The sequence below is a fragment of the Leucopleurus acutus genome (assembly GCF_964270905.1).
Source record: "Leucopleurus acutus genome assembly, chromosome: 11".
Lineage (NCBI taxonomy): Eukaryota > Metazoa > Chordata > Mammalia > Artiodactyla > Delphinidae > Leucopleurus > Leucopleurus acutus.
This window is the reverse complement of record NC_139152.1, coordinates 44,930,984-44,946,326: the sequence shown is the minus strand read 5'-3', so window position 1 is coordinate 44,946,326 and position 15,343 is coordinate 44,930,984. Positions and strand designations below refer to the sequence as shown.

Here is a 15,343-nt window from a genome sequence, read left to right as displayed (position 1 = left end):
ATTTATAAAAATTGAAGTATAGTTGATTTACAGTATCATGTTAGTTTCAGGTGTACAGCACAGTGATTCAGTTACACACACACACATATATAACTGAGTATATATATTCTTTTTTTTAAATATATATATTCTTTTTCAGATTTTCTTCTCTTATAGGTTATTACAAAATATTGGGTATACTTCCCTGTGTTCTTCTTTCTTTCTTTCTCCTTTTTTTTTTTTTTAACATTGAGGGACAAAATTAATTGTTCAGTTATTATGGCTGTGATTACCATTGTACTTGTGGAGATGTTCTCATTTGAGGTCATTACTGCTGCCAAGGCTCTGGGGTCTGCGGGGCTGGTGGGCAGACCTGAGGGAGACCTGGCTGACCCCGAGGAATTAGTTAAAATTTACACAGCAACCCAGAGGAGAAAGTATTTGTTAATCATTAAGTTACATGTGGATGTACGTAAAACGCTCCTTAGACTTTCAGAGCTAAAAGGATCTCAGGGGGTTGGAGAGCCAGTCTCCTGCCCCAAGCTCACTCTCTCAGGAGCTCTTAGCACCTGTGAGATCTTCACTTACCCATTTTCCCCACGAAGTGAAAGCTCAGCCCCGGAGAGTCAGGAAGCTCTGGGGTTCAGGATACATGGATTTCCTAGACTTACGTGTGTCTTTGTGATCTCTAGGCTGGAGGCCACTATAGCTCTAGTTCCCTGGGTCTAACCTGATGTTTTCAGCTGCAACTTGAGACCCGTTTCATCTTCTAATCTTTGTGGGCTTGGCTGACAGCCACGGATCCCGTTTCTCTTTTTATTATTCTTCAGTTCTTTTTCCCTCTCCTTGGCTCCCCTCACGTCCACCCATCAACCCACACCCCAGATACTGCAGCCAACCAATTTCTATTTTCATCTGAATAAAAATGTTGTTATGAGAAAGGTCACAGGACATGATGAAGAAAACCCGCTCCTTGCCCTAGAGGCTGGGAGCGGAGGGCCTCCTGAAGCTCCTCTCTACTCAAAGTAGTAACTTTCAAGGTACTTTTCCTTCAACCTTGGTATCCTTTGGGTAGCTTCGTTTTTGGTTTTGAAATTTTATTGTCTTCCCAGACCAGGGTGGAAATGGACATGGTGAACTCACCTTCTCCCTCTCCCGATTCATGTGACACAAGGCTGAGTTTTATTATATACCAGACACCGTGCTAAGTGCTTTTCATACATTATGTTATTTAATTCCTACAACAACCCTATGACGTAGGAATTATCTTTGTTTTACAGATGAGAAAACCGAGTCTCTGAGAGGTCCGAGTCACACAGCTTGGTGGTGAAACCAGGAGTCTAACCTGGAGAGTGATCAGTGATAGGCAGCTGAGGTAGAAAGGGCATTGGACTTGGGGTCAGAGGCTTGGGTTTGGGTCCTGGCTCGATTACTGACTAATGGGACTTGGGCAAGTCACACGTATCACATGTCCCGGCCTCAGCCTTCTCATCTGCAAAGAGATAATAATAACACCTGGTTCACTAGGCAGATGATGGGATTTAACTGAAGTGATTATTCAACTAGGGCTAGACTCAGCAGACGCTCGGGCAATGTCCACTGTAGCAGAGCTGCACACGTGTGGCAGGCAGCCCCCGCAGCTGGCCCCCAGCCACTCTACCTCCTGGAGCTCAGGCTCTCATGTAATCCCCTGCCCTTGAGTAAATGGACACACCAGGTCCTTGACACGTTGGGGCTCACAACGTGGCAGATGCCTTTCCTCTGAGCGAGCGAGGGAGCGTGAGAGAGTGATCAAGATCACAGGCACGGTCTTTTGTAACCTGGACATTTTGGGGCTAAAATTAGGGATTTACTTCTAACTGATTGTGCACAGCAAAAGTAATAGACTGTTGGGCTTCCCTGGTGGTCCAGTGGTTAAGACTCCACGCTTCCACTGCAGGAGCCTTGGGTTCGATCTCTGGGTGGGGAAGTTCCACCTGTCGCAAGGTGCGGCCAAAAAAAAAAAAAAAGTAATGGGCTGCCACTTTTGAGATTGGGTTACAAAAAGCCTCTGACTTCCATCTTGCTGGCTCACGCTCTCTCCCTCTCTCCCTCGCTCACTCCCTTGGAGGGAAGGTAGCTGTGCCATGGTATAAGCTGGAACTGATGGCAAGGAATGGGTGTCCCCAGCCAGTGAGCGTCTGAGACCTGACAGCAGCCCCAGGAGTGAGCCTTGGAAGCAGCCCCTCTCCCAGGGGAACCTTGGGATAAGGGCATCCTGGTTGCCATCTTGACCGCAGTCTTATGAGAGCCACAGGCACCCAGCTAAGTCACACTTGGATTTTTTTTTTTAATGTTTTTACTTTGCAGTTGTCAACCTTCAGATATTTTTTAAAAATTTTATTTATTTGTTTATTTATTCATTTATTTGGCTGCCGTTGGGTCTTCGTTGCTGCGCGCAGGCTTTCTCTGGTTGCAGCAAGCAGGGGCTACTCTTTGTTGCGGTGCTCAGGCTTTTCATTGTGGTGGCTTCTCTTGTTGTGGAGCACGGGCTCTAGACACGTGGGCTTCAGTAGTTGCAGCACGCAGGCTCAGTAGTTGTGGCTCACGGGCTCTAGAGCACAGGCTCAGTAGTTGTGGCACACGGGCTTAGTTGCTCCATGGCGTGTGGGATCTTCCCAGACCAGGGCTCGAACCCGTGTCCCCTGCATTGGCAGGCGGATTCTCAGCCACTGTGCCACCAGGGAAGCCCCCCACATTCGAAATTTTGACTTAGAAACATTGAGTTTATAAATGCTTGTTGTTTCAAGTTACTAAGTTTTGAAATGATACAGCATGGAAGGCTGTGGAGGGGATGTGGTTTTTCTGGGAGAAGCAGAGGAGACTTCTTAGAGGGTGTGTGTCTGTGCTTGGCCTGGAAAGGTGGGCAGGACGCAAACTTGAGGAGAAGAGGAGAAAGATTCTCAGGCAGGGGAATGGCAAGCAGGTGTATTCCAGGAATGTGAAATCTGGTCTGACGGAAATCACCTCACCTACCTATGGACCTGATGGAAACATCCTACCTGAGGCGAGAGTGGGCTCTTCCCTGTCAGGCGTGCTCGGCTCTGCCCTTAATTCACTGAATGATCCAGGATGAACCAGATGAGCTTTTCCAGATCTCAGCTTCCTCCTCTGTAGACTGGAGTCTGGACAAGTAGATCTTTCAAGTCCCCTTCTTTTTACCATCTCCTCACCCACAGCTCAGAGAGAGGGGATGACCTGGAACGTGGCTACTCAGAGATTCACCACACGGGGGAGATGTGATATCATTTTGAATACCTCCAGAGTTACACTGCTCTTCCGGAAAAAAGTCTGCCTTTTTGGGTCCATTGCCCGGACTCTCTACCACCTCCTTCCTGTTTTTTATTTATAACTATTTTATTATTTTATTTTATTCAAATACTATCTTTTATTTCACTCAAAAATTTTAAAGTGGTAGAGCAAAAATATCTAAGGCAGCCAGGACTTTGATGTTAAATGAGGTTTAAAAGAAGTTCATTTTTTTTTTTTTTTTTTCTGGTACGCGGGCCTCTCACTGTTGTGGCCTCTCCCGTTGCAGAGCACAGGCTCCGGACGTGCAGGCTCAGCGGCCATGGCTCACGGGCCCAGCCGCTCCGCAGCATGTGGGATCTTCCCGGACCGGGGCACGAACCCGTATCCCCTGCATCAGCAGGAGGACTCTCAACCACTGAGCCACCAATCTACCTAAAATCTAGTTTCTGAGAACGAAGCAATGCATTCTGTGGTTAAGACTGATTGCAGAAATTTTACTTCAATCAAGAGAACTTAAAATTTTACAGAACTTTACAGGAACTTGTAGAAATGCTCAAATCGTAAACCTGGAAACAACCTAAGTGCTCTTCTCATAGCCTTTCTATGACGCATATGTCTGAAAAATGTGCACTGACAATCGGAAACATTCGCTATTCACCAAACTGCAAAATTAAACTACTGATAAAAACATTTCCAAAGGCACAAGTAGGCATAATTGGTTGAAAGTAAATCAGATATTTAAAAATACCAAAATATGTTAAAACAAATTCCATCTTTTTCTTTTCATGTTTCATATATGATTTTTTCTTATTGTGTGATCAACAGATCAAAAACACATGTTTGGGGGTGCTTCTGGTCTACTGGGTCACCCTGCTGGGCAACTCGCTGATCCCTCCTCACACTGGCAGACGCTGCCCTGCACTCGCCCATATGCACTTCTTCCTGCGCCACTTCTCTGTGGCGGGGCTCCTCTACACCAAGACCATCGTGCCCAGGATGCTGGCCGACCTCCTCTCCTCTGGCCCCACCATCCCGCCCACCGGCTGCTTCACCCAGCTGTACTTCTCGCTCCCTGTCATCACTGAACGCGGCCTGCTCACGGCCATGGCCAGTGACCGCTATGCTGCCGTCTGCCGGCAGCTGCATCACTCCACCCTGATGGGGCCAGGGAGTGTGTGTGCGCATGGTGGGCACCTCCTACCACATGGGCATCATCACCGGCACCACTCACTCCATCTTCATCTTCACTTTGCCTTTCCCTGGTGCCAACACCACCCATCACTTCCTGTGTGACATCCTGCCTGTGCTGAGGCTGGCCAGCTTGAGCACCTTGTGGGGTGAAGTGGGCAATCTTGCCCTCACGATAGCCTTTATCCTGACCCCCTTCTCACTGACTGTAGCCTCCTATGCCCGTATTCTTAGCATCATCCTTGGGGTCGTGACATCCCAGGGATGTTGAAGAATCTTCTCTACCTGTTCCTCCCACCTACTTGCAATCATGCTCTTTTTTGGGACGGGGACTGTTGCCTACATGAGGCCATGGGCAGGCTCCTCCCAGGACGGGGACCAGATCCTTGCCATCTTCTACACAGCTGTCACTCCCATGTTCAGCCCTTTGGTCTACACTCTGAGAAACAAGGAGGTCACGGGGCAATGAGGCAGCTCGTGAAGAGATATGTCTGGAGCCCTTGACCCCCTCAAGTTCTTGGAGATAAGGGCCTGATCCTTGGAGATTTTCAAAGAGGAGGGCTCAGCTGGAGTCCCTGCTCTGGGTGGTGTGGGTGCCAGCTCGAGGGCCCAGGGCTCTGACCTGCTGCTCAGAGCTTGGCTTCTGGGGCCTGTTCTTATGGCCTTGACCTGACTTGTTTGTAGGTACAAAGCTGGAGAGACATGCACTTGGGGGAGTTGAGGAGGTGCCCGTTTTGTGCGATGATTGAGCAATTCTGGTCTTTCATGAGGTTCAGGGCGCCTTCCTGGGCTACGATTCCTGTAGACAGTGTTTCTCCCCCTTCTCCCAGACTCCTCACTGGAAGCCTTTCTCTTTCCCATCAGTCAGCTCCGCTACCACATGAGCTCCTTTACTTCAGGTGCGAGGTCTGACCTGGGGTAGGAACAGGGCAGGGAATAGTTGACCTGGCTTTGGCGGTTCAGGTGCCAAGTCTTGCTTGGTGTTGCTTTAGGACTGGAAGCGTCTGTCTCGTTACTTTGCTGTGACTTACAGGTTCTCTCCCGGGATCCCGGAGATGTTGATATTCTCCACTTAGCTTCTTTCTCACCCACGGACTGACTTCCTCTTCATCTCCTCTGATCCTAGGGTAGAAATGCACATACATCTCTAGACTCTGACTCTGATCAGAAGGTCTGGTCTGGCTCCTGGACTCCCACGATGATGCTTTTGTTTCTTGTAAACTGTCCACTATTTGTGCTTGAAGCCACCTTAATTTGCCTGCCGGGAGGCTCTAGCACCATTTTACTTTTCTTGGGCAGCCCATTCTTGCTTGTTTATAAACTCTCCTTTAGCACTAAGCTGCAAGAGGGACAGTGTAATATAAGCAGGAAAATCACTCTCAAGGCACAGTACATGAGGGCCTTTAAAATAGCACTGATTTTCATTTACAAAAGTAACACTGTTAATTGCAGGGAATTTTGCGTCCAGAAGAAAAGACAGTAACTATTAATACTTCGGTGTTAATAATGCCCTTGGGAAATTATTGTGGTCTGGTTTCCCTCTGTATATGTATATATACGTATTTTTAAAAATTAAAAAAATGGGATTATATTGTGTGAATTGCGCACGACTTTTGTTTTCCACTTTATCAAAATATATTGTAATGTTTTACCATATAAATAGGCTTCTAAAGCATTATTTTAATATCTATATAGTTGGATACTAAAATTTAAAGCAATCTTCTATTATTGGAATTAAATACTTTTGTTATTGCTTTTGCTGAGATAGATATCACTGCAGTTATATCTTTGTATACTTATGCTTTTCAGAGCACAAACTTCTAGAAATGGAATTGCTGAGTCAAAACATACGCACAATTTCAGAGCTTTTGAAACATACTGCCAAATTGCCGTCCAAAAGAATTTTTGTTGTTTTACCGTCCAACTGAGGGCAGTCCAATCTTCAGGGCAAGGAAATGGACTAAGGGTCAGGAAGGGTTAGATAGCCCAGGGAAGAACAGGGTGGGGAAGGAATGGATGTCTAGGATCTTGCAATGCAGAAAAGACCTGATGAGAAGGACATGAACTCACTTCCCCTCAGTCTACCAAGGACTGGCTGAGACACACTTGGACTGAGAGTGCAACACGAGGCATCAAAGCTAGACTCAAGGAATGACTTCCTGATAGAGTTGGTATCTGAACAGGACAAGGGGAGAGAATTTTTCCTCATGTTCTGAGCTAAGGGTGGAGGCAAGAGGAGGATGATGTGTTGAAATTGGACGGGCTCAGCCCTAAGTGGCTTCGTGCTTCTTTCACCTGAGGGGGTGACCATCAGCTCTGGAGGCTGAGGTCCCCTATTTCCAGGAACCCCATACAGCGTTGCCAAAACAATACTGGATGTTCTGTTAAATGTGAATTTCGGATGAACAACAAGTAATTTTGTTTGTTTGTTTTTTTGTGTGTTGTTTTGTTTGGCTTTTTTTTCTCGGTACGTGGGCCTCTCACCGCCGCGGCCCCTCCCGTTGCGGAGCACAGGCTCCGGACGCGCAGGCTCAGTGGCCATGGCTCACGGGCCCAGCTGCTCCACGGCATGTGGGATCTTCCTGGACCAGGGCACGAACCCACGTCCCCTGCCATCGGCAGGCGGACTCTCAACCGCTGCGCCACCAGGGAAGCCCAACAACAAGTAATTTTTTGGTGTAAGTGTGTTCTGTGAAATATTTGGCCAGAAGGATTTTTAGCACCATTTTATCTTTCTCGAGAAAGCAATATTTGGGACATGTGTACGTTAAAAAATTATTCTTTGTTCATCAGAAAATCAAATTTGATTAGATGTCTTATATTTTTATTTGCTACATCTGGCAACTCTATCCCCAGGTGCTATTCAAGCAGGGCTGGAACTGCAGGTGGAGGTGAGGATCTAAGTAGAAAGCTCTGATCATCTCCATTTAGGAAGAAGGAAGCCACTTGGGAAAAAGAGTAATTTCCTCTGATGTGAGTCCTTTGTTTGAGCAGAAACTCACTCTTAGTACTTGCGTGAATGCTGGTCTTCCTGTAAGTGCAAAAGAGGATATGGAAGGCTGGGGATGGAGGAGTCCATGTCTGTCCTTGGGAATAAGGGACATTAAAGAGTGGAATAGGGTTCCTTAATATATTAGCAAGTCTAGGAGTGGAGAATATGGAGCTGGCTAAGGAAGGTTTACCAGAAGGCTGGTTATAGATAGCACTGTGGCACAGTGGTTTAGAGCTTGGCTTTGGTGCTAGAAAGCTCCAAGATCCAATCCTGACTGCCATTTACTATCTGTGAGATCTTGGGAGGTTGTCACTTGTTTTTCTTTCTTTTTTTTTTTTTTTTGTGGTATGCGGGCCTCTCACTGTTGTGACCTCTCCCGTTGCAGAGCACAGGCTCCGGACGCACAGGCTCAGCGGTCAGCGGACTCCCAACCACTGCGCCACCAGGGAAGCCCAATTCTGTTCAATTTTAAGTGCTACTACATTTGAAAGACCCAGGTAAAATAATATCAAGAGCATAAGGCTCAGCGGCCATGGCTCACGGGCCCAGCCTCTCCGCGGCATGTGGGATCTTCCCGGACCAGGGCACGAACCCATATCCCCTGCATCGGCAGGCGGACTCTCAACCACTGCACCACCAGGGAAGCCCCTGCCACTTGTTTTGATATGAATCTGCAAGCAATTGATTTATTATGGTCTCTGTGCAGTCAAACCTCTCTGTTAATGATAATCTGTATTTGCAGCCACTCCCTAGCGCTAGCACCACCGCCTCAGCTCTGCCTCAGATCATCAGGCATTAGATTCTCATAAGGAGCACACAACCTAGATTCCTCACATGTGCAGTTCACAGTAGGGTTCGCGTTCCTATGAGAATCTAATGCCACCACTGATCTGACAGGAGGTGGAGCTCAGGCGGTAACGCGAGTGATGGGGAGCGGCTGTAAATACAGATGAAGCTTCGCTCGTGCCCGCTGCTCACCTCCTGCTGTGTGGTCTGGTTCCTAACAGGCCAGTCCGTGGCCTGGGGGTTGGGGACCCTGCTATAAAGGACATCACTGGTGCATGCACAAAATTGGTGCAAATATATATGTATATATCTTCAAGACAGTGATTCTATTTCCTTCAAATATATACCCAGATGTGGAATTGATTGATCATATGGTAGCTCTATTTTTAATTTTCTGAGGAACCATCAAAGTGTTTTCCACAGTGGTTTAACAATTTATACTACCACCAACAATGCACTAGTGTTCCCTTTTCTCCACATCCTCACCAACACTTTTTATTTCTTGTTTTTTTGATAATAGCCAGCCTAAAGGGGGTGAAGTGATATCTCAAACTGGTTTTGATTTGCATTTCTCTGATGATTAGTGATGCTTAGGACCTTTTCATATATCTGTTGACCATGTGCATGTCTTCTTTATAAAATATCTATTCAGGTCTTTTGCCCATTTTAAAATTAGATTATTTGTGTTTCTGCTTTTGAGTTGTATGGGTTCCTTACATATGTTAGATATTAACCACTTATCAGATAAGTGGTTTGGAAATATTTTGAAATTCTGTAGGTTGCCTCTTTATTCTGTCGATTGTTTCTTTTGTTATGCAGAAGCTTTGTAGTTTTATATAGTTCCACTTTGTTTTTGCTTTTCTTGCTTGTGCTTTAGGTGTCATATCCAACAAGTCATTGCCAAGACCAATGTCAAGGAGCTTTATCCCTATATTTTCTTCTAGGAGTTTTAGGGTTTCAAGTCTTACATTTGAGTCTTTAATACATTTAAAGTTAATTTTTGTGAGTGGTGTAAAATAAGGATCAAGTTTTTTCTTTTGCATGTGCATATCCAGTTTTCCCAGCACCATTTATTGAAAAGGCTCTCCTTTCCCTATTGAGTATTCTTGACTCCCTTGTCAAATATTAGTTGACTTCTCAAATATTAGTCGACCAGATATGCATGGATTTACTTCTGGGTTCTCAATTCTATTCAATTGGTCTGTGAATCTGCTTTTTTGCCAGTACACTACTGTTCTGACTACTCTAGCTTTTTAGTATAGTTTGAAATCAGAAAGTGTGATGCCAAATACATAAAACTCTGATTTTGATTTGGGTTTTATATGAAAAGTGTAGGGGATTGACAATATGCTACATTTATTTGTCAGTCTGCAAGTACTGATGTTTAGATAGTTTTGTGAGCATTCCCTATTTTATTTAATAAACTGCTTATGATTCTTTGTCAAAAAGATAAAAAGAAAGTGTGATGCCTCCAGCTTTGCTCTTTTTTCTCAAGATTGGTTTGGCTCTGCAGGGTCTTTTGTGGTTCTATATCAATTTTAAGATTGTGTTTTTCTATTTTTGTAAAAAATGCTACTGGAATTTTGATAGAGATCACACTGGGTCTATAGATGGTTTTAGATATTATGAACATTTTAACAATATTAATTCCTCCAGTCCATGAAAACAGGATATCTTTCCAGTATTTGTCTTCTTAAATTTCTTTCATCAATGTCTTACAGTTTTCCATGAACAGATCTTTCACTTCCTTGGTTAAACAAACCAACTCAAAGCCATGCTTGAATACCCTGGAGATAATATTCCTCTACCTTAATCATCCCAGGGCCGGGCAACTAGGTACAGCCCCTATTACCCAAAACCCACTGAAATTATTCAAACTAGTCAGTTGTAAACAGTTCACCCTGCCTTACCTTGCCTTCCCACAGAGACCCCAATAAAGTCTCTGGCCCAGTGCTCTCCCATTGCTCCTATCTTCTGCCTCCTGACCACTCTGATAGCTTTCCCATGTGGCCCTGTGTGGTGTGCTGCGCCTCCTGTTTCTTGGGCCTGTGAATACAATAAACTTTGTTTGTTTCTGAGACTCTCCTCTGTCTCTTTTTGTGACCACAACTGACTGACCATCTCATAAAAAAATAAAAAACATTAATTTATTTTCATTGATGCTATATTTCGTTACATGCATGTACCACAGTCAATTATCCATTCTACTCTTGATGGACATTTAGGTGGCATTTAATATTCCTGCTATTAATATTTTGTACATATATTTTGTGAATATATATACATTTCCTCTGACTTAATGAGGAGTGGAATTCTTGGTCATAGGATGCATATAAGATTATGTTAGTAGATATTATCAAACAATTATAAAAAGAGATTAAAAGATATTAAAATGGCAAAAGTAAAGAACAATAACAGATCTTTACAGTCAATGTAAATGAGATAAATCCCTCCCGTTTCAAAATATGGTGTCTACTATATATGTGGGAGTGGGCGGAAAAGCTGAAGCTTTGAAAAGTCACAGCTATCAAATGCTACATAAAAAAGTTAAAAATCAAAGTTTTAATAAGATACACCATATAAAAAATTTTAAGTCAGCACCATAGTGATGTGAGATGTTCTCTTTGTTTCTCCCCTTCAATCTACAACCAGTAAAACATCCATAATTCAACAAAGGTACCTCTGCCCAACACACCAGGACACCAGAGAAAGCCACACATCTGCACATCTAAAGTGGGGGTGGGCGGGTAGGCGGGAAACACAGAGGAGGCAGAGCCAGGGGATAAGCAGAGTTGGCACATGTGGTCCCAGACCCCCAGCTGAGCTTGTAGTCCCAGAGAAGCCGGTGGCTGCAGGGAAGGTGGCACACATGACTCAGGCCTGCATGATGCAATAGCGACCACAGCCACAAGAAATCATGCAACAGCAGAGCCCGCCACCCCATTTCTATAGCTGGAGAGGCACTCGTGACTCTGGCCCCTTGCCCACAGCAGCAGCACCTGTGAACTCAGCAACTCCAGAGGCAGCAGAGGAACCCGTGACCACAGCTTCCCCGAAACTTTTGCCTTCCCCCTGGGGTGGTGGAGCCTGCATCCCAGGAGACCCCGAAGGTAGCAGAGATGCCAGCCATCCCAGAACCCCTGGTGGTGACATTCGCCACAGCAGCAGCAAGGCACCAGTGACCCTGGATGCACAAGCGGCAACAATGAGGGCACTGGGCAACTACCTCTGGCGGAGGTAGTGGAGGGTGGAAAGTGTCAAATCTCTAATATAACCAGAGGCAGCTCAGGTAAGAGGGACCGAAAACTGGTGTTATAGTACCACCTACTGAAAACAAGAGAAAGACCGCTAATTACTAACCTGTTGAATCATTATAATCTTTTTTTTTTTTAAAGCAGCTTTTCCTAAAGAAGAAAGGTGTTCACTACTTCAAATGTACCAGCAGAGAAACAACTCATCAAACACCATGAAAAACCACAGTAACACAGTAGCACGAAATTAAAATGACAATTCTCCAGAAATGAAACTCAAAGCCACTTCATTTGTTACATAAACACGTTTCTGGTTTCAACAGAAACATTTTTCTTTTAAAAGACGGAATTGTAACTAAAACCATCTAAAAGTAAAGAGTTTGGAAAATATGAGACAGTCTCATGACTGGATATGATTCCTTGTACTCCTTACAGTAGAGTAAACCCTCTACCAACTATGAAATCAAGTAATTCATGAATAAACAAAAGTATGAAAGGAAGCAAATATTTGTTTAACAGGAAGTAATTTTGCAACGTGGATTGCATTTCTTCACTGTTTAGATCATGAGTTAAATTTGTTAAAATGAACAAGTACTAGGGAAAAATATGTAGCTTCTCTCTCTCTCTCTCTCTCTCTTTAGTTCTCTGTACTTTTTTAGTGACTAGACCAACAAGCAAGCATACCCGTGATGGGTCCTGAGAGAAATTCTCTCCTGGGGAGGAAAACCGGAGTAATGGCCATTCCCTCTGCAAGGGACCTAAATGTCTCTCTGACCAGTAATGTGTTTTCTATCATAATGAAAAAAGAAAAATAAGAGAGAAAATTATTAATTAGTAAACTCACCCGACCTTTGGAAAACTAGAAGGGCTCCTGGTCCGGCACCTGGCTCAGCTCTTGCGACACCGCCTGGAGCGAGGAGGAGCTGGCGCCCGGCGCCCGAGGAGGTGGGCCTCGTGCTGGAGCGCGGCGGCCTGACGCTCGACGTGAACCGGCGGCTGCGCGAGCCTGCTGCTTCCTGGATGAAGGAGCGCAGGCCTGCGCCCTGTGGCAGTCCTTGGGGCGCCGCGCAGACGGCGCCGTGTGGCACGAGGTGGCCCGCGACCGCGGAAGCTGCGCGAACGCGAGGCGCACCCGGACGCCCTGCTGCGCGGGAACTTGGAGCTCACCGAGCAGCTGCTGCTGCTGGACCGGGAGCGCGGGGCGCGGGCGGCGGCTCCTGCAGCTCCATCGATAGCCAGGCCGGCTTGAGCGGGCCAATGGCGGGCGACGCGGCGGGAGACATGGGCGACTGCAACAGCCCAGACGCCCACCAGCACTTCCCGGCCCCGCTGCTGCCCCCCGGAACGCACAGGGCCCGCAAACAAGGCCGTCGCCACTTGCATGTCCCTGGACGACCTGTTGGCGCCATCTCACCACCGAAGCATCCCCAACGGCCTGCACGGTAAGGAAGGCACTGGCCGGGCAGCGCGGGTCTCGGGCGCACAACCCCTTCCCCCACAGGTGGCCGCCACTCTAGAGCCCTCCTCCAGCTGGCGTCCGGCTCTGGGCAGGGAGATCCCAAGCCCACCTGCAGTGGGGCTTTGGGTGGTGATTTTCTGGTTAAAAGATGGAGGCGTGGAATCAGCAGTGGGCCCGGGACCCGCCAGACCCCAGAAAAGTTTCTCTCCGGCGGAGTTATGAGTATTAGAGGCTGGAACTGTGGGGCTGGCTGGAGGCGCCGCATCCCAGCCTGGAAACCCTTGTCCGGGAGCGGGAAGTTTTTCATGGAAAAACAAACAAACAAAACAAAACCCCGAAAGGCCTTTTGCGCAAAAGTGAAATTTCCCCTCTTATTTGGGACAACAGGCAGCCCCAAACGTGAGCAGCGTTCACGTGTGTGCTGGGGCTGGAATGCCTCCCGGGCTTCTCCGTGCTGCCTGCCCGCTGGGAACGGGCACAGGCAGCTGGGCCAGAGGACCAGGGCTAAGAGCCTTCCTGGTTGGCTCTTAATCCTGCGCTTCTCAGGGTCCGGGGACCTTTCTCAGCCGAGGCCGTAAGACTTAGCAGAGGAGTATGTGCTTGGAATGGATCCTGGCTTTTCATCTCCGCGTGCCTCAGTTTCCTTCTCTGTAGAATGGAGACGATGATCCCTACCACCTGGATTTGAGGTGGATAAAAGCCTCTGAAAGGATTTGTAAACTGTTGGTTACGTTACGGGAAGCGCCACGGTTGTGGGCGGCCAGGCTGTGTGTGGGAGGACCTTTGGCCTCAGGAAAGCATGGCGACCGTCTCCCACACCCGTGTGACTGTCCGACCCAGGGCAGAGGGCTCTGTAGGGGCGGAGCAGCCGGGCCCCAGTTGCCAGCCCTCTGATCAGTAACTCCTCCCTGTTGCCTCGCCCCTCTCCTGCCTCCGTGTCCTTCCACATTTTTGGTGGATTGGCTCCTGCTTCTGGTGGTAATTGCTGCTGCCTGGATATGTGCCTGAAGGTGGAGATGAAACAGCCCTTTCTGGTTCTCTTTGAAGGCTTTCCTAGTTCAGAGAAAATGTATCTCGTCATCTTAAATGACTGTTCTTCCCCAGAGAGACAGCCTGGGGATGGGGTGGGGACCGGACCCTCTCTGTTTGGTTCGATGGCCAAGTGGCCTGTGCAGGTGCCTTGCCGTGGGGGCAGGGATCTGTGCCCGGGAAGGTCGGGTGCTAGCCCGGCAGTTCTTCCTTTACCTTCTCAGTCTGTGAGTTCAGGGCAGGACTAGGATCCGTGGGATATTTTGCTACTGATTAGCAATCTGAGGCTCCAACTTGGGTTTCTCTTTGTAACTCTGTGTACACCCCAAGCTCCCAGCATGGGCTCCTTAAGGCCAGTGGGAGTAGCTCAAAGTGAAGTGGTTTAATTTGTTAGGGTTGCATGGTCTGGGGAGTGAGGAGTCCCTGCCCCAGCCTCTCTGGCCTCCCCTTCTGGGGGGCCTTGTGAGGCTCAGATTTCTGGGCCTCGGTTTCCCCAGGTACAGTATGAAGCAGGGGATTGCAGTAGTCCTGTGGCTAGGAAAGGAACTCTTTCTGGTTTTCAGCTGTGTCATCGATAACACTTGGCGAGAGTGATTCTCTGCAGGCCACCGAAGTGCCGGAGTGTCAGAGCATATTTGCAGGGAAGTTCTGTCATGTTTTGGACAAAGAGACACAGACCCTGTCTGGCTCAGGGTTTTGCTGCCACGGTCAGTGGTGCAGGAGTCGAGGACTGGGCTGCCCTTGAGGTTTCCCACCCCACTAGGCAGTGGGCGGGGTGGAGCTCTGGGTTTTCCTGCAGAATACGTGCTCCCCCAAGTCCCATGCGTGCTCGGAACAAGGCTGCCGCAGATTTTGCGTGTTGAAATAAAAATTCAGCATTATTACCACAAATACCAGGCTGGTGCCTTACGTGCTTGCTCTCAGCTCATCCTCACAGGAACCCTGGAAGGCAGTAGTATTTCTGTTTCACAGCCAAACACGTGGAGACTCAGAGAGGTCCTGAGCATTTCCTGGAAAAAAACTGAGATTGAAATGTCTCAGTCCCAGCTGCCTGGGGGCGGCTCCCAGGGGTCCTCTACTGCCCAGGCCATGGGCTGGCTTGCATCTCTGGCTCACTGTCATTTTGGCGGTTAATATTAATCAGCAGGCACTGGTCACTCCCCATTTCTTGATTCCTGACGGAGGTTTGCCCTCCTTCTCCCATCCTGGGAAGTGTCACTTCATTATTGGTGGCCACTGAGCAAGATGCTTGATAACCCATTACCCAGAGGGGTCAGGCTGCCTTGTGTTCAAATCTCTACTCTTCCTCTCCTCTTGGGCAAGTTACTTCACTTCCCTGAGCCTCTCTCTGTTCTTCTGTAAAGTGGG

The 15,343-nt window shown here is 47.4% G+C and overlaps 2 protein-coding genes across 2 annotated transcripts in view; both read left to right on the top strand.

Moving 5' to 3' along the window:
- Window positions 1–1,571: 1,571 nt before the first annotated feature.
- Window positions 1,572–5,151, top strand: OR10P1 (olfactory receptor family 10 subfamily P member 1; the record flags this gene model as incomplete). Its single annotated transcript, XM_082850446.1, is given in 7 exon segments — window positions 1,572–1,661; window positions 4,096–4,160; window positions 4,162–4,198; window positions 4,201–4,431; window positions 4,433–4,726; window positions 4,730–4,919; window positions 4,922–5,151. Coding segments are annotated over 7 exon segments (948 nt in total). The 3' UTR covers window positions 4,963–5,151.
- Window positions 5,152–12,515: 7,364 nt separating this feature from the next.
- TESPA1 (thymocyte expressed, positive selection associated 1) overlaps window positions 12,516–15,343 on the top strand; it is a 125,913-nt gene continuing 123,085 nt past the window's right edge. The window contains exon 1 of the mRNA XM_082849865.1: window positions 12,516–12,929. The gene's annotated coding sequence lies outside the window, so the exon portion shown is untranslated. The remainder of the gene's footprint in view (window positions 12,930–15,343) is intronic.